This window comes from Neophocaena asiaeorientalis, unplaced genomic scaffold (genome assembly GCF_003031525.2).
Source record: "Neophocaena asiaeorientalis asiaeorientalis breed wild unplaced genomic scaffold, Neophocaena_asiaeorientalis_V1.1 scaffold671, whole genome shotgun sequence".
Taxonomy (NCBI): Eukaryota; Metazoa; Chordata; class Mammalia; order Artiodactyla; family Phocoenidae; genus Neophocaena; species Neophocaena asiaeorientalis.
Window position 1 is genome coordinate 3,036,727 of NW_020175533.1, and position 19,963 is coordinate 3,056,689.

The 19,963-nt window shown below is 57.2% G+C and overlaps 3 protein-coding genes across 5 annotated transcripts in view; 1 reads left to right on the top strand and 2 right to left on the bottom strand.

Annotated features, from left to right (window-relative positions):
* The window catches only part of CCDC120 (coiled-coil domain containing 120), a 14,671-nt gene extending 2,726 nt beyond the window's left edge, over window positions 1-11,945 (top strand). Inside the window, 10 exon segments of the mRNA XM_024769347.1 lie at window positions 1,433-1,596; window positions 4,857-5,215; window positions 5,358-5,491; window positions 6,157-6,297; window positions 6,652-6,955; window positions 7,302-7,364; window positions 7,665-7,839; window positions 7,971-8,069; window positions 9,407-9,456; window positions 9,459-11,945. Of these exon segments, the coding sequence (XP_024625115.1) occupies window positions 5,167-5,215; window positions 5,358-5,491; window positions 6,157-6,297; window positions 6,652-6,955; window positions 7,302-7,364; window positions 7,665-7,839; window positions 7,971-8,069; window positions 9,407-9,456; window positions 9,459-10,294 (1,851 nt within the window). The 5' untranslated portion in view covers window positions 1,433-1,596; window positions 4,857-5,166 and the 3' untranslated portion in view covers window positions 10,295-11,945.
* A 424-nt stretch (window positions 11,946-12,369) lies between these two features.
* On the bottom strand, window positions 12,370-15,300 carry PRAF2 (PRA1 domain family member 2). Its single transcript, XM_024769313.1, has 3 exons — window positions 14,725-15,300; window positions 13,653-13,870; window positions 12,370-13,221 (listed from the first exon to the last, which is right to left on the bottom strand). The coding sequence occupies exons 1-3, from the start codon at window positions 14,901-14,903 to the stop codon at window positions 13,082-13,084; spliced, it is 537 nt and encodes a 178-aa protein (XP_024625081.1). The 5' UTR covers window positions 14,904-15,300; the 3' UTR covers window positions 12,370-13,081.
* A 75-nt stretch (window positions 15,301-15,375) lies between these two features.
* Window positions 15,376-19,963, bottom strand: part of WDR45 (WD repeat domain 45) — a 5,146-nt gene continuing 558 nt past the window's right edge. For 2 of the 3 annotated variants that reach the window (XM_024769310.1, XM_024769311.1), the window contains exons 2-11: window positions 18,986-19,057; window positions 18,783-18,857; window positions 18,589-18,693; window positions 17,613-17,718; window positions 17,395-17,489; window positions 16,818-16,897; window positions 16,497-16,705; window positions 16,318-16,419; window positions 16,089-16,234; window positions 15,376-15,842 (exon numbers count right to left, since the gene is read on the bottom strand). In XM_024769310.1, coding sequence (XP_024625078.1) covers window positions 15,733-15,842; window positions 16,089-16,234; window positions 16,318-16,419; window positions 16,497-16,705; window positions 16,818-16,897; window positions 17,395-17,489; window positions 17,613-17,718; window positions 18,589-18,693; window positions 18,783-18,857; window positions 18,986-19,040 — 1,083 coding nt within the window. In that variant the 5' untranslated portion in view covers window positions 19,041-19,057 and the 3' untranslated portion in view covers window positions 15,376-15,732. The remainder of the gene's footprint in view (window positions 15,843-16,088; window positions 16,235-16,317; window positions 16,420-16,496; window positions 16,706-16,817; window positions 16,898-17,394; window positions 17,490-17,612; window positions 17,719-18,588; window positions 18,694-18,782; window positions 18,858-18,985; window positions 19,058-19,963) is intronic. The other variant, XM_024769312.1, reaches the window with a different exon arrangement.

The window sequence follows — 19,963 nt, forward strand, 5'->3', positions numbered from 1 at the left end:
TACCAGCTGTGTCTCAAAGTGTGTGTGTGTGTGTGTGTGTGTGTGTGTGTGTGTGTGTGTGTGTGCGTGTTTGATTCCTGAGTTCGGACTGGGAGGAATACTTGTAATTATGTGTGACATATTACATATACCTATTGAGCACTTACCGTGGGCCAGGCACTGTCCTAAGCAATCTTTGAATGTCTTAGCTCCTGTCATGCTCCCAACCCCCCTGTGAGTTTTTTTTTTTTTTTTTTTTTTTTTTTTTTTTTTTAACATTGAGGCACAGAGAAGTTGAGTGACTTGTTCAAGCAGTCACACAGCCGGGAAGTGGAAGAGCTGGGTTGGATCTCAGACCCACCACTTGCTAGCCCTATGGGAGGCCACGGGAGGCTCAGGTCCCCGCTGGGGTGGGGCTTAGAGGTGGTTGTCTTCCAGACTGTTAAAAGCTGTGGACCAGGGCAATGATGTGTGTGGGTGACTCCGCCTTGCCTGGCCCAAGAGACCCAGTTGCCTGCTCTTCTTATTGTAGTTATTAACAGTTGTTAATGATGTGGTATGAGTTTTCTTGCACTTTGAAATGTCTTCCAAAGTTACTTTGGCCTCCATTGGCTCTGTTAGCACCGTTTCCAAATGCAGAAATCTAAGCCTTGAGACTCAATCTGCATTGCTGGCCAGATACACTTGTCCCTCTCGGCTCTGATTTTTTTTTTTTTGGCCGTGCCACACGGCTTGCAGGATCTTAGTCCCCCGACCAGGGATCGAACCCGTGCCCCCTGCAGTGGAAGTGCAGAGTTCTAACCACTGGACCACCAGGGAATTCAGCTCTGATTTTATAAACATCCCCCTTCCCAGCCTCCTTGGTGTCCCACAAGAGGTGGGAGAGGCCATGGCTGAGAGGACACTCCCCACCAACACCCAGCTGCCCACCTTGTGGCTGCTGCCTCCATCAGCCCCAGGCAGTGAAGGGAAGGAGAAGGGGGGTGATGAAAGGGGCCTTTGGGTCCCGTGCCGGAAATCTCACACCCAGGAAGAAAGGTGGGCAGGGTGGCGGGAAGCCTCAGTAACACGTACACTGGGGTACACTGGGCATTGCTGATACAGAGCAAGTTCCTCTCCAGGCTTGGCCCACCTGCCAATTGGAGAGGGAGCTTTCCTCACTCTGCTCTATCACATCTTGGCGTGGACTGCTGTCGGGGCCCGGGTTGGGCTTGGGCCCTGAGGTCACAGAGCAGATGGTCCCAAATGGAGCTCAAGATGTGTGGTGTGTGCCGGGGCAGGCCCAAAGCCCAGGTGGTGGTGTGAGGGAAACAGTACATCGCAGAGACTCAGAGCCCTCCATTTCCTTGACTCCTGACCAGAAATGCCCCAGGAGGTCGGGGGAGGAACTGGGGAGACCCAGCCTGGATGTGAAGAAGCATGAGCCCCGTTTCCCACTCCTCCTCCCGTGCAGGAGTTGCCTCTGTCAACTTGCAACCCAGGACCCAGCCCCCTGAGTTCTGATTCTACCTGCTCTCATGACTCTGTGATCAGAATCGGGCCTCTTCACTTCTGCGAGCCCCAGATTTCATCTCTCCAAGCTGGCTATGAGGAGCTGGGTCTGTGCCATCCTCCCAGGTTTGTAGGGGTCAGGAGGGGTTAAACCACCAGTGTGTTTCTTCCATTTGCTAGGATGATTTCTTCTGAAGCTGCAGAAGGTGGTAGGGTCTTGAGACATGGTCTCTCCTTAGAAAAGTGGACCTTGTCTGTCCCAACTTGGGAAACTATTACCCCAGTGAGGGTGGGAATTGCCCTAAGACCTTCTCCTACCCCTGCCTTGCCCTGGGAGGAAAGGGTAGGGGTGTCAGGAGCGTGGAGTGCTGCCAAGAGACGCATACCCGAGGTACCCCAAGTCCTCTCCTGTGCTTACAACTCCCCATCCCTCCATCCCTTGGCTCCCAGGTAGTACCCTAGGGTGGGCAGGGTCTGATCTGGGTACTTGGACAGCACCAGAGGCAGTCGCCACTCCCACGACCTTTAGCCCTTCTTCCTCAGTCCTCTGTTAGGTGTATGGGGTGAGGGGGGAGGTCCAGGTTCTCTTCTTGGCTGTGCTGGACACCCTGAGGGGACTTGGCTCCAAGACAGCTCCTAAGGGTGGCCGGAGCCCTGGTGTCAGGCAGGCAAGGGTTAAAAGGTATGGGCCGGCCCAGTCCCTGGCCAGGTAGGCTGGGCCATTGCCTAGTGGGAGGTGGCCTAGGCATCCGCCACTGCGCTCACCCACTTATTGCCACTACCAGCCGGAGCAGGGCCTGGTCGATACAACTATTTTTTTTGAGGTACCTGAGGCCACTCCACAGCACCTCTCTGCTCTGGCATTGGTGAGCACCTGGGAACAATGGGCCCAGGGGCGAGGGGTGGGGGGAGAAGGGCACAGGGTGTGCTGAAGTTCCCTGCGGGAGAGAGCCAGGTCTATGTGAGAGGCACAGCGAGGAAGGAGGGCCTGGCTAGAGGGGCGAAGCCTAAAATGTCCAATTTCCTTTCCTGGCATGAAGCTGATTCCTTGCCGGAAGTGGACGAGGGGAAGGGATGGGGGAGAAGAGAAGCCAGCGTCCCCCTTCTCTACTCCCCGCTACTTCCTCTCCCCCTTCCTCCCCTGCAGGGGTAGCCTCTGCCCTCCTTCAACCTGGGGCCTAGCCCTCTAGGAAAGCCCAGACTGGGCTGTTGAGAAACTACTTCCCAGCACCTGCCTGGTCCTCCACACTGTTCCCGTAGAGTGAGGGCAGTAGGGGAGGACCTCTGGGGCGGTGTGGGGAACAGTCCCAGACACTGGGAGTTTGTATTTGCTCCGAAGGTGGCGGGATGTGGAAATGGGGGTCCCACTGAGGTGTTGGGGTGCCACCCAGGTGAGGTGTCTTACTTGTAAACAGTCATTACAGCCAGGAATTTCTTTCTCGGCTGTGGTGTCAGAAGGGCAGACCTGAAAAACCTGCTGGGCCCGCCTCTGGGTGTGGGGGGTGCCCTCTGCAGCTATCTTGCTGCAGCCCATCCTGGGACGGGACAGGGACACAGGGTCACTAGTAGGGAGACCCAGGGGCTGGTGTGGGGGTGTGTTGGGGAGGGGACTGCTGGGATTCCCCCTTCTCACCATCTTTGGGTGGGAACCAGGCAGTCCCAGGACCCCAGGCCAATATGCAGAGGGTAGGTGAGCAGAGGCAGAGGCTTGGGAGCAGTTGTGAGCGTGTTGGGGGTGTGGAGCGTGGACCCTGCCCGATGACCCCATGACTCAGGCCCTAGCTATGTCCCCGAGGTCAGGCTGACAGGGTGGAGTCGGTGTTCCTGCCTGTACCCCATGCGGACTTCCAGGATGCCACGAGCTCCCAGGGAAGGAAGGCTCGAGGCATCCCAGTATGGGATGTGGGACCAATCCTGGTGAACGGGCCCACTGGGGAGGAGTTGAGGTTCCTGTTGAGGTGGAGGAAGGTTTAGAGTTCCTCAAACCCAAATGGGGGCTGGGGAAGAAGGAACCCCGGGAGCTGAGGGGCAGAGGAGGCTAAGCTGGGACCTCAAGGAAAGCCTGCCGTGCCGCCAATGTCAGACCTTGGAGGGGGGTGGTGAGGGCATGTGAGCACCTCTGCAGAGCACATGCTGCTGCCTGGATGTGCAAAAAGGCTTTAGGGACTGACCCCGCCCCTGCTGTTGAGGACAAGGAACCCCTGCTTTGTGGGAGGGGCACAGACCCCATGGGGTGGGTGGGAGGACTGCTGATAAGCTGGTGGCACCCTATTAGCAGCTTGGCCACACCCCCAATGCATAGATGGGGAAGGGGCTTGAACCCATCCCTCCGTGGCTGCCTGGGTCTTCACACCTGGCCACCATGTCACGACAAAGTGCGGGGCAGGTGGGGATGGGACTTCTCTGGCCTCATGAGGTCCTCCCAATCGCCTGCCACCGAGGTCAGGCCAGGTGGTGGGAGGTGATGTCACCTGGCTGCCCAGCTGGGGACTGAGCAGGCTGTGGGACAGAGGGAGCAAACTCCAGAGGAAGGGATGAGGGCAGGGCTGGCAGCCAGCCAAGGCCGGCTCCATGGTCAGCCAGGGTGTCTGGGGGCAGAGGAGGAGGCAGGAGGCAGTCAGCTTGTTATCTGTAGCTGTGGGCTCTGCCACTCCCAGTCCCAGCAGGCTGACTTCCCTGTGCCGGGTGCAGGACAGGCTGGCGTGTGGGGAGGGGCTGGAGGGGTCCTGAGGCCAAGTGAATGCTCTCCCTGCCACACCAGGGCCGCGGGATAGAGTTGGGACAAGTAGCGACCCACAGACCACAGTCATTCTTTTATTCACCCAGCAGACTTTCATTGAGCACTTGATGTGTGCACAGAAGTGTTCTGAGTGCCAGAGATACTGATACATTTTCTGTCCTCCTAAATGTACAAGGGAGGCACCGTCTTGTTTGACAGCAGTTGTGAGGGGACAAAATGTGGGGGCCCACCTCTGGAAGTGACACTGAAGCCCCAGAATGTAAGAGAGAACCAGGGGCTGGAGTGGCGAGAGGTGAAAAGTGCACTCCGGACAGCAGCGGCAGCCTGCACAAAGGCCTGGAGGCCTGATGGGCTGGGAGCTTATGAGGGATTGGTGGGGTTCGGCACCTCTAGTAAGGGGGAGTGTTGGACCGGAGGGGTGGGCCTGGCTGCATCTGTAGCCAAGGGCAGCTTATTTCATCTCTTTGTGTCTTACTCTCCTCATCTCTAAAATGGGGGTAATAATAATCACGGAACGGCCATCACAGGGTGGTTGTGAAGATTAAATGTGGCATAGAACGTAACTGTTCCAGGCACCCAGGTGCTTAATAAATGCCTACTGTTCTTGTAGTTGGCTGAATCTGTACCATTAATTCTCCCTTCCCAGGCAAGACTCCTGACTGTGGCCCATGGGCCTCTGAGGAGGCATTGTAAGTCCGCCCAGCTCCCCACTTGCTGTGCTCCCACTCAATGGGAAGGGAACCAAGGTACCAGGGCCTTGACATTGACACTGATTCTGAGAGGGCAGGCCAAGCAGTTGGGCGGGGTCAGGGTACCCCTTATTCCCAGCTGGCGTGTGGGAACCTGGGTAGAGGCGGAAGTTGGCAGTGCACACCGGATGTGCTTCCTCAGTGGCTCCCGTGCATCACTGCTAGGCCTTGTCCAGCCATCAGCCACAGCCTCTTGACAACGCCAGGATGGAAGTCAAAGGTCAGCTGATCAGCTCTCCCACCTTCAGTGCCTCAGGTTAGTATCTGGTTCCCCCTCCTGCTGCCTCCTCCCCTGCTCTGAGTCACCACCTGCCCACTGGGGAACGGTTGGTCCCTGGCCCCACAGCTGCCACAGGCTGCCCTGATTGCCCCCCGATCTTTGCTCCCTCTGTGTCCAGCTGCCCTGTTTGGAGAGGCTGCCCCCCAGGTGAAGTCAGAGCGTCTGCGGGGGCTGCTCGACCGTCAGCGGACCCTGCAGGAGGCCCTGAGCCTGAAACTTCAGGAGCTACGAAAAGTGTGTCTCCAGGAGGCGGTGAGGGCCGTACCCTAAGGGTGTCGGTGGGGGGTGAGGAGCAGGCATGAGGTAGGCAGACTGCGGTGGTGATGGCTGAGCCACTTGTCCGAGGTATAGATTCCCCAAAGCTCAGCTTGCATGTCTGAGAATCAGTAAAATATGGTGATATTTTGCCACCATCCCCTATCAACAGTTTGAAATCCAAAAAACCTCAGAAACAAAACAAAACAAGTTATTTCCAAAACTTGGCAGTGAAACCTGACCTGAACTGACATGGGGTGATTTACAGTTTCGATTTACCCCCCTTGCCGTGAATGTCCACACCGTTTGCCAGAAATAATAATGCAGTTCAGAGCATGCAGCCCAGGCCCTGAATGGAATGTCATATAATATGCAGTGTACAGATGGTGTCACCTTTATAAAAACTATGAAATTCTGTATTCCAGAGCAGGTCTCCCTGCCTCCCGTGCCCACTGCCCTGGGGACTTGGGCCATTGAGGGGCTGAGAGTCTCTGCTGCACAGCCACCTGGTGGAGAATTGGGAGGAGGAAGAGAAATAACAGGCACGGGTGCTGAGCAGGGCTGGGCTCCTAGTAGGACTTCTGTACCTTCGGGGGTCGTTACTGCTTTGCCACATCCCCCCAACTAACCCTTGGTAGTCTCTGACCCCTGCCCCCGCCCAGGAGCTGACTGGCCAGCTGCCACCCGAGTGCCCACTGGAGCCTGGTGAACGGCCCCAGCTGGTCCGCCGGCGGCCGCCTGCAGCCCGCGCCTACCCTCCACCGCACCCCAATCCAGCACACCACTCCTTGTGCCCTGCCAAGGTGAGCAGATGGGCGTGCAGAGCAACATGGGGGTGGGACAGGAGCCCGGAGGAAGCCGAGAGCGGGTTGCAGCCAGGGGAAGAAGAGGCTAAGGTGAGGAGGGAAGGAGCTTGAGGGAGGTGGGTTCCAGGTCTGAGAGAGGATGCTGGTCCCTGTCAGGATAGGCCTCTCACCCCCAGGAAGATGAAGAGGCCCAGCCCTAATCCACAGAGGCCCTGCCCCCAGAGGGAGAATAGGCCACTCCCAGGAGGGGCAGGCCCCGCCTCCAGCGTAGCTGGGCTCTGCCACCACTTGGTCCTGGTGCTTGGCCATTTCCCTTTCCAACATTCGGTCCTGTCCCACCCTCTCGGGTAGGCCCCGCAGGAGCTGGCGCTCGAGGCCCTGGAGCGCGAAGTGTCAGTGCAGCAGCAGATTGCGGCAGCTGCCCGCCGCCTGGCCTTGGCCCCTGAGCTCAGCGCCGAGCAGCGCCGACGTCGGCGCCAGGTCCAGGCAGATGCTTTGCGGAGGCTGCATGAGCTGGAGGAGCAGCTCGGGGACGTCCGGGCCCACCTGGGTCTCCCGGGGATCCCGCCACCCCAGCCCCTGCCGCTGTCCACTGGGGCAGTTATCGTTGCCCAGGGAGTCTGCCTGGGCACGCGCCTCGCTCAGCTCAGCCAAGGTGAGCCAGGCCCTGTCACCCCACCAATGAAAGCGGGAAGGTGGGCATTGGCTAAGGGACATGGTAGAGGTGGAGTGGGTGAGCAGCCAGTGAAAAGTGGGAGGTAGGTAGAACTTAAGGGGCCCTACGAGTAAGACGAATTGTGTAAACTGGCTCCTGGGCAAGGGTGGGGCCATTGGGAATAGGCATCAGGAAAGTGAGGGACCAAGCCTCTGGTGGTCTTGGATTTAGGTAAAGGTGGATGCTTGGGAAGTGTACGGGATGGGGAGGAGACGGCCCAGTGGTGTAAGGGGATGGTGCCCAGACCTTGCATTGATAGGCCGGGGTCTCCCCTTCTTATCTGTAGAGGACGTAGTCCTGCACTCGGAGAGCAGCTCCCTCTCAGAGTCTGGGGCCAGCCATGATAATGGTGAGGACCCCTCTCCCCCAAATCTGCCCATTTTTTGATGCTTAGCCCCCACCCTCCCTCTTCAGCTCCTCTTTAGCCATGACCCATCCTCCAATGGAGCCCCCATTTTCTTTGCTTCAGTCCCCCCCCCCCACCCCATCAGCCCCAGTTCCTGCCTCATCCCTTAGCTCTTCCTCAGCCTGTCCTACCTGCTTAGCCCTCTGCCCCTCCCTACCTCCCTAGCCCCTGCCCTTTGCTGTGCCCACAACCCTTCAGGCACCCTCCCATTGAATTCTCCCCCACTTTCTCCCTTCCACTCAGAGGAGTCCCGTGGCTGCTTCCCTCTGGCTGACCGCCCTTCACCACCAAAGGCCTGGGACCAGCTGCGGGCAGTATCTGGGGGCAGCCCTGAGCGGCGAACCCCATGGAAACCACCCCCGTCAGATCTTTATGGGGATCTGAAGAGCCGGCGGAACTCTGTGGCCAGCCCCACCAGGTGAGGGTGAGCCCCTCCCCTCCTTCCCCAGGAGCCAGGAGTGGGAGCTGAGCCTGGGCTGGCAGGAGGGCCTGCTGCTAGGTACAGTCTCTAACCTGGACCCCCACCTGTGCCTGCTCGTCTCTGTCTAGCCCCACACGCTCGCTGCCCAGGAGTGCCTCCAGTTTTGAGGGGCGAAGTGTGCCTGCCACCCCTGTCCTCACCCGGGGTGCTGGCCCCCAGCTCTGCAAGTAAGTGGACTCTGAGGGTGAGATTGAAGACCAGAGGAGGGAACCGGTAGTTCTAACTGGGCGTGTTGGGGAGAGCATTATCAAAGGGTGTGGGACATGAAAGACTGGGCTTTGAGTCTATCAGTTTTATTCTGATCTTCTATGTAGGTTGTATGAAAATGCAAGAATTTTATTTTTGTTTCAGAACTTTTTTTCATAATGCACCCTATTGCATGATAAAGAAATATAGGTAAAATATCTTTTGGAATATGTCATGTGTATATGTGTAATATCACATTATAAATAAAAATTTTTTAATTGACCAAAAAAAAAAAAAAAAGAGAAGAAAAGAAAGGCTGGGTTTTGAAAGGTGAATAGGAGTTGTCTTGGTGGAGAAGGGGGTGGGGATCTGGGGCAGAAGCACCAAAGTTTGAGAATGAGCTTTTCTGTGCATTTTGGGCAAGTCATTTCCCTTCTCTGAATCTTTGTCTCCTCATTTGTGAAATGGGGATAATAATATCTGCCTGTGGAAGATACTGTAGGCATAAATGAGTTCTGGTTAACATGTACCGCGTACCTACCATCTGCTAGGAATCAGTGCTTTACTTGGTATCAAACTCATTTAATTGTCACAACATCCCTGTGAGGTAGGTGCTATTATTATTCCCATTTTAGAGGTGATGAAACTGAGACACAGAGAGGTTAAGTAACTTGCTAGTAAACTGAAGACCTGGTATTTGAACCCAGGCAAGTTTGACTCAAGAGTCCGTGCTTTTAACCATGGTACTCTACTACTTCTTAAACAAATATGTACTAAGTGCCTACTTTTTCCGGGCTGTGAACAAAACAAAGTCCCCATTCTTGTGACACTTGCATTCTATGAATAGTGGCTGTTGGGATGATAGTTTTGGGTGGTTCATACACATGATGGGACAGAGGATTCAGGAAGGGTCTTGAATTCCTGGCCTAAGGTTTAGGCCCTCATGTTAGAGGAGGCGGGGAGCCCTGAGAAGCACCTTAGCAGGGAATGAGGGGTCAGATGTGTTAGGAAGAGCCCTCCGCCCTCCCCTGCTAGCATTTCCTCTTGAGCCCTACACACACTTACATCTCCCTCGGAGCTAACAGTCCCAGGCACCCCCGTACATTTTTAACCCCTCGGCTCCCCAGTCTGTGGCAGAACCTCTGCTGCTCTTTACAGGCCACTACCTTTCACCTTTATACACACAGCTTCTAATCCTGGGCCCATTTTGGAGGTGTGGAAGTGAAGGCTCAGAGAGAGGCAGGATAGGGAGGGCACTCATCCCATCTCCCTGATATTTCTGACCCTTCTCCCATCACCCCCACCTCTGCGCCCCCAGACCTGAAGGCCTCCATTCTCGCCAGTGGTCCGGCAGCCAGGACTCCCAGATAGTGCCTCCCTCTTCGCAGCTCGCACCCGCCGCAGCAATAGCTCCGAGGCCCTGCTGGTGGACCGGGCAGCTAGTGGGGGAGCTGGCTCCCCGCCTGCACCTCTGGTTCCCCCTGCCACTGGTCCCCCAGCCTGCAAGAGCAGTGAGGTGCTATATGAGCGCCCCCAACCAACTCCTGCCTTCTCTTCTCGCACGGCTGGCCCCCCAGACCCTCCCCGGGCTGCCCGGCCCAGCTCAGCCGCCCCTGCCTCCCGCGGGGTGCCCCGGCTCCCGCCTGTGTGTGGGGACTTCCTCTTGGACTACTCCCGCGGTGGCGGCGGGACAGGCTGGGGGGAGCTGCTGCCCACAGCTGAGGGCCCAGGACCCCTCTCTCGCCGGGATGGGCTCCTCACCATGCTCCCAGGCCCACCACCTGTGTATGCAGCTGACGGCAGCAGCCCCCTCCTCCGCAGCAAGGACCCCCACAGCCGTGCCACCCGCACCAAGCCCTGTGGCCTGCCCCTGGAGGCCGCTGAGGGCCCAGAGGCACATCCCAACCCTCTGCTGTGGATGCCCCCACCCGCCCGTATCCCCCCAGCTGGTGAGCGCAGCGGCCACAAGAACCTTGCCCTGGAGGGGCTGCGGGACTGGTACATCCGGAACTCGGGACTGGCCACAGGGCCCCAGCGCCGGCCTGGGCTCCCCCACATGGGCCCGCAGCACCCGCCCTTCCTCCATGCCCGCTGCTATGAGGTGGGCCAGGCGCTGTATGGGGCCCCCAGCCAGGCGCCACTCCCGCACTCAAGGAGTTTCACGGCGCCCCCTGTCTCCGGCAGGTATGGGGGGTGCTTTTACTGATGGGTAGGGGTCTCTTGAGGCAGATGGCAAAGGTGTCCAGGCCAGGGAGCCAGCTAGTCATGGTAGCTAATGACATGGACCACGAGAGAAGTAGCTGCAGCCTTGGCCCGGGGTCACTGGGCCCTGCCTGACTCGCATTAGTCCGTGGGATCTCGGTGGAGGGGTATCTTGGGTCCTGGCAGCAGCAGTTCTTCACCAAGCTAATACAAGAATTTTAATATTTGAACAACCAGTGCATGTCAGCTGAAAATGAGCCTTGAAACTAGGGTGCTGGGAGGAAGGGACGTCCTGTGCCCCTTGCCTTTTTCTTCCTCTTTTCACCACGCCCCACGCTTGCAAGCCTAAAGGTGCTGTCCTGTGCCTGCCTCCACCTCTTTAACGAGCCTCTTTTCCTCTCTCTTTCTGTGTCTTGTCCGTCTTTTCCTCTCTCCTCTGTCTTCCCACCCTGTCCTCCGGATTCCTGCTACCCCTTCTAAAGATACTACGCGGACTTCCTGTACCCCCCGGAGCTGAGCGCTCGTTTAAGTGACCTGACGCTAGAGGGGGAGCAGTCCTCCGGTTCTGACCCCCAGACCCCGGGGACACTGGTCTGACCCCTTCTCATATGCCCCTTGTTGGCCTGGGTATGACTTCAGTCTGGGGAGCACACAGCTAACCTCGCTGAGCCCTGGGGTGTGGCTGCTCTCGGTCCTGGGGGGCACCAATGTGATCTTCCAAGGCCCCTGGCTCCCCGTGGGCCCACGAAGGTGTCTGACACCCTGTGTCTCCTCTCACGCTGTGCTGGGGACTGGGGGCCCTCCGCCAGCTTAAAAGAGAGGAGAGGGGATGATGTAATGGGAACTCCAAGCCCCTTCCTCCATTTCTGTTTACAGTTGTGATCTAGGTATTCACTGTCTTCCCTCAACACTAGACGTTTTATAAAAAAGGAAACTGTGATCTCGTCCTGGTTGGGTTCATTCCTGTCCCCATGACCAGCCTGTTGCATTCAGGAGCCCCCTCCACAAAACGAACCATATAGGGTCTCAGGGCCCACTTTGGGGCAGCCAGGAGACTCCGGTGTGAACAGAACTCCCTGCCACCCCCCACTGGGGCAGTTTTTCTTGGGGAGGTGCCCACATTTGGAAGGAATGAAGTCTCTGCCCACATTTGGAAGGACTGAAGTCTGGGTGGGGGGCTTGTGTTCATTTTCTCTCCCCCAGGGTGCCTGAAGGCGCCCCAGTCCCTGTCTGCCTGTCTGTGCCCGCTGCCTCTGCCCACAGAGTGAGACGACCCAGCCTTTGGCGGCAGCCTCCTCTGCCCCGACTATCCCCAATCAGGAGGCCCCGCAGGAGGACCAAAGGGCAGAACCATTGGGTGTGTTGTGTCCTGGGATGTGGCGGTGGTGGAACCTGGCATCTGGTAGATGCCAGTGAAATCCTCAAGTGACGTTTCGCCACGGGTTATGTCACACCTTCCTTGGCTTTCCTTCCATCCACCACTTTTTAAACAAATCCACACGAGCTGTGTTTTCTATGATACCTGTCTGTGGCTTTCTGGAGCTGGGGGTTCCCCTACCCCCTTTACCTAGTGTTAAACTTTTCTTTTTGTACTAATGGATCTGGGCCCAAGACACTACCCACACTGGAAGGGGATTTCTATAATAAATGTGTAAACTGAACCCATGCATTGCTTCCCTGTCTGCCTTGCCTTGGGGGCCCACATCTTTACCTAAGACTAGGTAATGTATTTTTACAAGAAAAAAAATATACAGCATCATGGAAACAGCCTGTGATAATGTCATCTGCTTTGGTTTTACTTGCTTTGTGATGTGGGGCAACTTCTTTGCCTGTCCGTGCTCAGATTCCTAGCCAAGAGCCCTGAGTAATACAAATGCTGGCAGCAAACACTCCGTGCCCTTAACTCCCTTGTGTGTTAATGCCACCCTAGAGGTAATAGGTTCAAGGAAGGAACTGAGAGCTCCTCCTTCAGCCCACATATTTGACAGGGACCCAATCAGAAAGTCTCTGGTAGAATTGAAAAGCAGGTCACTTCTGGCCATTGAAACACACAGACTTTACCCAGGAGGCCCAAATGGGCTTGAGCAATGCAACAGCCTTTATTGTTGTAGCAACACTGATATATATGCCCCATTCCTGGTCAGGGCTACCCCCACCCCACCCCACCCCATCCCACCCCTTGGTCCTTGTCACTGTGGAACTTTGTGGGGGGTGGGCTGAGGAGTGGCAGAATCCCTAAGCAGAGCTGGAGGGAGGCAAGTGGGACTGGTGAGTGTTGGGGTCACCTGGGACCAAGGGTTCAACTGGGTCAGGATACCTGAATCCTCCACCCAGATGGGGGCTGAGAACACTTGGATCCTGGGTTCAAAGCTGGGGTGGGGTCTGGAAAAGCCTTGGTCCAGGGTTCAAGATCTGAGAATCGCCGTGGTCCCAGTCCCCAGCTTTGGGGCTGAGCGTGGGAGATAGGTGGATCCCAGATTGGGGTTGAGGGGGAGTGTCTCTGGGCCCAGAGTTTGAGGTTGGCCATGGATGCTCTGGTCTCCAAGCCCCAGTTTTGGGCTGGACGTGGGTGTCTCTGGTTCCCAAGTTCAGGGTTGGGAAGACTCTGGTTTCCTAAACTGGGGGCATGGGTATGAGGGAACATCCCAGTTTGGGACCTGGGGGAAGGGTTGCAGTTGTCCTGTTTTTTGAACTGGTCAGGGGCTCCTATTTTGAGGACTGGGAAAGGGCTCTGGGTCTGGGCCAGGGTGGGGATGGCATTCTCCATGTCTTAGGTACAGATCCCAGGGCCCTAGGATCCAGCCTCCTGTTCTTGTCCCAGCGCCTCCAGCAGCAACCCCATTGGCGTCCGCTTGAGACCAATGCTCTCGATCTGGTTCTCAATCTTGTTCTTGAGGTTGCGCAGGCGCAGTGACGCGTGCACCAGGATCACTGTGGGCAATACCGAGAGGAGCGGGGTCAGTGGGATGGGACATCAGCCTTTAGCTAATGGGGGCCCAGAGAAGGGAACTGGAGCACAGGCAGACCAATGGCGTGGTCGGTAGCCAGGACGCCTCTGAACCCTGCTAGTGTGGCGGAGTAATGAGCTTCGCAACAGGGGCGTGGCCAGAGGGTGCCCAGTAATGGGGACGTGGCCGGTGGAAGGCACTTCATACTAGCAGTGACGCCCAGAAGGGCGGTTGTAAGAGGGGCGTTCCCAGGGAGGGGAGCAAAGCCAGGGAAGGCGCTTTGTAAAGGAGGTGTGGCCTTGCCCGCCGGGTGTCCCAGCCCCCTCTCAGCCCAGGAACCAGGGTAGGGCGGGCCTGGCGCCGTTTGCGAGCGGTGGCCGTCTTTCCGGCCATCTCAGGGTAGTGGAGACTCACGAAGCACGGGCCCGGCGATGCTGAGCAGGAAGGTGCAAGCGCCGCCCGCGGCCCAGAGAACGAGGAGGCCGACGGCAAGCACTGCGGCCAGGCAGGCGGCTGGGTGGCTGCGACGGCAGCGGCGCACGGCTGCTCGAGTCTCAGCCGCCCACACCAGCATGCCAAGGGCCACCGCCACTACCAGCGTGCTTAGGAGGGTGTGCAGCGGGCGCACGTACCTGCGGGGACAATGGAACTAAGCTAGCCGGGCAGGCGGGGAGAGGGCCGCCTGGCCCCCGTGCCTCCCAGACCACCGTCCACACACTCCAGCCGGCCCCCCATCCCAACGTGCCCCAAAACCCACTCTTTGCAAAGGCCCGGCCCTTGCAAATTCCTCTTCCAGTCCTTCTGTTTCCATACATTTCCCTCTCCCCAGGCCCAGAGTCCCTTCCAGACTTCCCTTCAAATTCCCCCTCCAGATTCCCATTTCCTATAGATTCCTCCCTCCATCATTACTAGAACCCCTTCCAGGCTTTCAGTGCCACTTAACTTCCAGTCCTGCCCAAGTCCCTCTTCCAGGTTCTCCATCCCTCCCTCGTCTCGGGCCTTCCATCCCCAGGTCCTCCCTCTAGACTCAAGTTCCCCAACAGGTACCTGCTCCTGGAGCATTCCAATTATAGCCAGGCCCCTCTCCAAGCCCAGATCCTCCACAAGTCCACCCTTCAACTTGACCACGTCCTGTCCCTGTCGTAAGTCCTCCAAGGCCACATTAATCTGGCCCCATCACCCCTCAGGCACAGTCGTGTCCCACTTTCGGGCCCTCCTTATCTTCAGGTCCACACTTCCCCCTACCCCCGCAGGACCCACTCCAGCCGGCCCCCCCCCATCCCAACCTGCCCCTAAACCCACCCTTTGCAAAGGCCAATCCTTTCAGATTCCTCTTCCAGGCCTTCTGTCTCCCAGTTTCCCCTTCAGTTTCACACTCTACTGAATTCGCCCTTCAAGGTCTTGCAGCCCCCTCAAAATCCTGCGGGTCCACCCTCCATGCCCAGCGGGCGCCCCCGGCCAACCTGCGCCTCCCTCCCTCCCTCACCCGGCCAGAGCGAGACCGAGGCCGAAGCAGATAAGGTAGTTGGTTTGATAGTAGAGAAGGTTGTTGATGACGCGGTGGCACCATCGCTGCGGGTCGCGTGGATCCGGGGCCGCCAGACGCGCCGACCCCAGAACGAAGTCGTCCAGGGCGCGTAGCGGTGGCAGCCGCACCTCCGACATCCTGCCGGTCGATGTAGCTGGACCAGTCAGAGGAGCGGCCGGACTACAACACCCGTTCTACACCGCGCCACCGTGGGGCACACCGGGAAACGGAGTCTGGGCCCTGCAACCACTACCCTGACGACCTAGTGGACTGAGCAGGCGCAGCAGCACACGTGACCGAATATACCAACAACACGCCGGAACTGTAAGGTAGCAGGGGCCGCTGGGAAATTAAGTCTCCGCCGCGGGGCGAGGCATTCCTGTCCACCCCCAGGCGGAGGCGCCACAGGGACGGTTCTGGGCAGTGCTGGCGTCTCTGGCACACAGTGGCCAGACATTAGAGGACATGCAGAGACTGTCAGAAGGACCCGAGCAGGATCCCACTTCCTTCCTGTCAGGGTCCAAGAGGTTCACACCTTTCCAGGAAACTCCTGCAGGGCTTTTTCAGCCTCATCTCCTCCAGGCCCCACTCCCGAGGTCCAGCCATAAATACTATTAAGGGCCTTTTATTCATATTCATCATATCAGAGATCGTCTCTTTCTGGGAAGTCTTTTAAAAATCCCCACAGGTTGGATTAGGGCACCCACTCTGGGTCCCTAGCAGTCTTCTCCAGGCTGGGAGCCCCAGGGGGGCCGCTGTCTCTCTGAGTCCCTGGCCTGGCTCTGCGGGCACACAGTCATCAAGAAGTGCTTGGGGCGACTGAGCTGTTTAGGCATTGCTCTTAAGAGTGGAAAGTGGGCACCTGCTCTATTAATGTTTGCTGGCTGGTGGCTTCCACAGCACTCCCACCCCCGCACAGGCTTTGCAGTCTGCCACTGCAGGTCCCTAGCACAACCCACAGGGTCCTTAAAAGTCATCGTCATCACAGATGTCAAGGTACACATCGAAAGCCTCTCTGTTGCAGTTTCCATCGGGAGTGAAGACATATTTGTGGAAGGTCCCATCTACACAGATGGCTGGAGGAGGGGGGAGGATTGGAAAAGGTTAGATGCTGCCAAAGCCACACACTCCAGTCCTCTCAGGTGTCCCGTGGCTCAGGGTCTATCTCTAGGTCTTTGCCACGTGCCATCTCCCTTAGTGATGGTGGAAGTGAACCACCCGTTTGGCTCCCTCAGGCCTCCCATGCCCTAAAATTCTTTCAGGTCCAATTTGTAGGCCTTTGCCCATGCAATACCCCCCAGTCAAGGGCTATTCCCACTCACCAATGACAGAGTTGACATTCTTGGAAGTGTTGCGACCAAAAGCACAGATGCAGGCTGACTCAGCAGGCACGGTGAAGCTCGCCAGGCTCCACTGAGAGTCCACATACTGCCCAATCATCGGCCCCACCTTGCCCACGCGAGCCAGCCTGCAGGCAACACTGGCTAAGCCCCGGTGTGATATATGGGCAGGGGGATGGGGGTGAGGCAGGGTGGGGCAGGAGGCACTCACGCAGAGCGGCGGTTGAGGCGGGTGTCCTTGAGAGCAAAGATGTGGACTGTGCCCTTATCACTGGATGCACACAGGAAGGAAGAATCATGGCTGAAGTTGATGCTGAAAGACAGACCAGTGGTGATGCCCACGTCATGTGGTGTGAGGTCAGGAGCCCACCAGGCATACCCTGTGCTCACCAGTAGAGGGTGGCGGGGTCAGTGCCTCGGCGCAGCTCCACCAGCTTCTCCTTGGACTGCGTGTCAAAAAGGCGAATAAGGGTGCCCTTCTGAGAGGCCGAGGCCACTACCGTGCCTGGCTGGTTCAGAGACACGCAGGCCACGTCGCTCTGATGTGCGTTGATGGTAAACGGAGCAGATGAGGTGCCGGGCTTTGTGCTTGCCAGGTCCTACGGCAGAAGGAGCAGTTTGGGCTTGGGGTAGGTGGTAAGGAGGTAAGTTGCCAAGAGTCCACAGGGAGAGCCAGCCCACCTACCCACCCCTGCCCACTGGACAGCTCACCACAAGTTGCAGGCTCCCGCACTTGTGTCCTGGGAACACTAGCAGTTGTTTCTCCAGGCTGGGGCAGAGGTCACAGAGCCCTAGGGTGGGGAGGGGGGCTGGTAAAGAGGACGTTGGGGCCAGGCAGGGTCTCAGGATGGACAGAGCTAGATAAGGGCCGGACTTCAACCTTCCATGATACATGTTACCCACAGAACCCACAGGGGGCTTGTCCTCAGGTGTGCTCCCCACCATCAAGGCAGATTCCCTGCCTCCCTATGCAGCTGTGGCAGCCCCAGGAGGCCCAGGAGTCCCTGGCATACCCATTAATGTCCTTAATGAGCCTTTCTGCTCTGCTATCTGAGGTAGCCAGGGGTGAGGCGGGGCTGAGAGTAGAGAGAAAGAACTGGCTGAGGATGGGAAAATGGATAGAATGGGAGTACGGGCATCTCAGCCCATTGGAGCATCTCTATGCAAAGACTCTCTCCCTGCCTCTCTTTCCCAGTTACTCTCTGTGTGCCCCTTTCTATCTCTCTTCTGCCCCTCTGCCCCATCCACTGCCTCCTGCCACTACACCTGCATCTCTGGGTCCTCTCACCCTTGGGGTTGTCCCGGGTGTCAAACTCAAACAGCTTTCGGGGATTGTCAGGGAAGGAGTACACATAGATGCGGTTCTTCAGCACGATCACGATTCTGTGGGCATCACACAACACAGGATGGTCGTGAGGGGAGGGCAGGGTGCCCATGCAGGACTAACCCTCTAGCCTGCTGTGGGGACCACCGACCTCCCCCACCCCCAGCCCACCTCAGGCTCACTTGTCATGGCGCATGCGCACAGCCAGCACTGGCTTGGTGAAGGTGAACTCCAGCACCAGCTTGTCCTTGGAGTCCTTGCCCTCCCGGGCATCGTCCCAGATCAGCACTGCGGGGCAGGTGGGTGTGTTGTCGGGGCCAAGGTTTAGGGTGAGGGGCAGCCCTGGTGACACAAGACCTACCCCTACTCCCCATGGGACCTCAACCCACTTGCTTAACCTTTTGCTAACACGCAATATGACCTCACACAGCATGAGCACTTGTAGATGTGATTCCTGAGAAGACAGGTTCTAGAACCATTATACTCATTTACAGATGAGGAAGCTGAGGCTCGAAGGGGTTTTCTATCTAGCCAAGGACCTCACAACCCATCAGCAACCAAGCAGGGACTCACATCCAGGCCTGTAACTTCTCATCAGTAACTATTTCTGCCTCCAGGGTCCCAGCTCATACCCCCCAGAAGATTTCTGTGAGGAATCCTAGGGCATCTTTTGCCATGTCCCAGTGGGATCAACAAAAGCCCTTAAAATAAGATGGTGCTTGAGACTCAAAGCAAGAGGGCACCAGGGAGACAGCCCCAAGATTTTAAAACCTATTAGTTGTGTCACCTTGGATAAATCACTTAACCTCTTTGGGCCTCAGTTTCTTCATCTGCAAAAATGGGGATGATGATACTTCCTACCACACAGAGTCACTGTGAGGATTAAATGAGTTAATACACGTAAAGTGGTAACAACAGCACCAGGCTCACGGCAAGCGCTCCATAGGTAAGGACATGGCATACAGGAGGCATTCAACAAGTGTCTGTTAAATGAAGACAAAACACCAGGCTTCTCAAGTGATAAGATCCAGGACTTGTAAGACGTAGGCCTCACTGTGTGACTCTGAGTTACTCTGACATCTTCATTTGCCAGAGCCTCCGGGAGGCCAGGATTCCGGGGAATCTGGGCCAAGGGTGGGACCGGATGAGGACACTTACCTGAGATCTCTGAGAACTTGGGGCTGCTACCACCGCCCACCAGGGCCAGCAGGTTGGAGCGGTGCAGCATTTCCACCAGGCCCACGCTGCCCACCTGCTCATGGTCTGGACAAGGACCAGGGTGTCAGTAGGGGTGGGTGCCAATGCCCAGCCCAGCCCTTCTGCCCATTGCCCCTCCCCCACTGACAGCTCACCCAGATGCCCCTTCTCCATCAATGGCTCCACGTTGTAGATGCGCACACCTGTCTCCATAGCGCAGCAAAAGCAGCCTGGGGACGGGAGGAATCCGGGCTGCCTCAAAGGATGTCCAGGTGGGAAGCTAGGGGTTTAACACCCACCTCTGGCCATTCTCTCCCTCCCTCCCTCCCAAAAGGGCACAGGCACAAGCCTCTCTCACTTTGATCTTGGTTGAAACGCAGACTGGTCACTCCTCGAAGTGGCTGCTGAGTCATGGTCCAGGATTGCTTCCCTGGACACAAATGGGGGTAGGGTTGGGAAGAGTCCTGGGGTCTGTTCTCTGAGTCCTAGAACTCCTGTCCCCAACTGATTTCTTCTTCCTCCTCCCACTCTGCTACCTAACCCCAGCAGGACTGCAAAGAAGACAAAATCAGGGGGAGAATCCTAGGGTTTCCACTCTAAGCTCCCAAGACCCCAAAGAGCATGGACAGGAATATTCACATCTTCTTACACTTGGTTGACTCCAGCTCTCTTGGCCTACCCTGACCTGGACATCCCCACCTCCTCCTTACTCCCTCCCTGACTGACTGCTTATCAAGAGATAATGGGGTAGGGGGTATCCCAGTGATATCTCCTCTCTACCCTCAGCCAATCCTGGCCCCAGTGCCCAACATGGCCTGGAACCACCCCCTACCCACTTCTCATCTTTACACCTGGACCCAGCACCTAAGTCTGCCTGTCAATAAATGGGGAAAGGGGACTCAAACATCCACCTCTTCCTGCACCTCCCTGACCTGGCCCTGAGACCTGCTACAGTTGGTCCACCGCTCACAGGAACTCCCCCGCCACGTCCTTCTACTCCAACCTATTCTACCACTCCAGAGCTCTCTCACACCTTCCTTCCCCACAGGCTTCCTGAAATCCCTTCAGGATCCCATTCCCACTTCCACACAACCCCTTCTCATGACATGCTAACTTCTGTCCAACCATGGACAACCTGGACCTTCCCCCAGACCCCTGTATGCCCTAAAGACCCTACCTCAGGATTCCCTTATCACTCCAAATCCCCCACCCCTGGGACATACACTTCCATATGTTCTGCTGTCCCTGACTCTGACATGGGTTGGCTTGGACGTACCCTCAGGAATTGCATCCCCCTAAGGTTCCTCCTCCAGACCCCCTCTCCTCTCCCCCACAC

Excerpts from the sequence above, each read along its gene's own strand:
- PRAF2 (XM_024769313.1), bottom strand. The coding sequence starts at position 14,903 with ATGTCGGAGGTGCGGCTGCCACCGCTACGCGCCCTGGACGACTTCGTT. Across the intron at positions 13,871-14,724 it reads CTCGGTCTCGCTCTGGCCGG|GTACGTGCGCCCGCTGCACA; the intron begins GTGAGGGAGGGA and ends TTGTCCCCGCAG. Across the intron at positions 13,222-13,652 it reads CATCGCCGGGCCCGTGCTTC|TGATCCTGGTGCACGCGTCA; the intron begins GTGAGTCTCCAC and ends TATTGCCCACAG.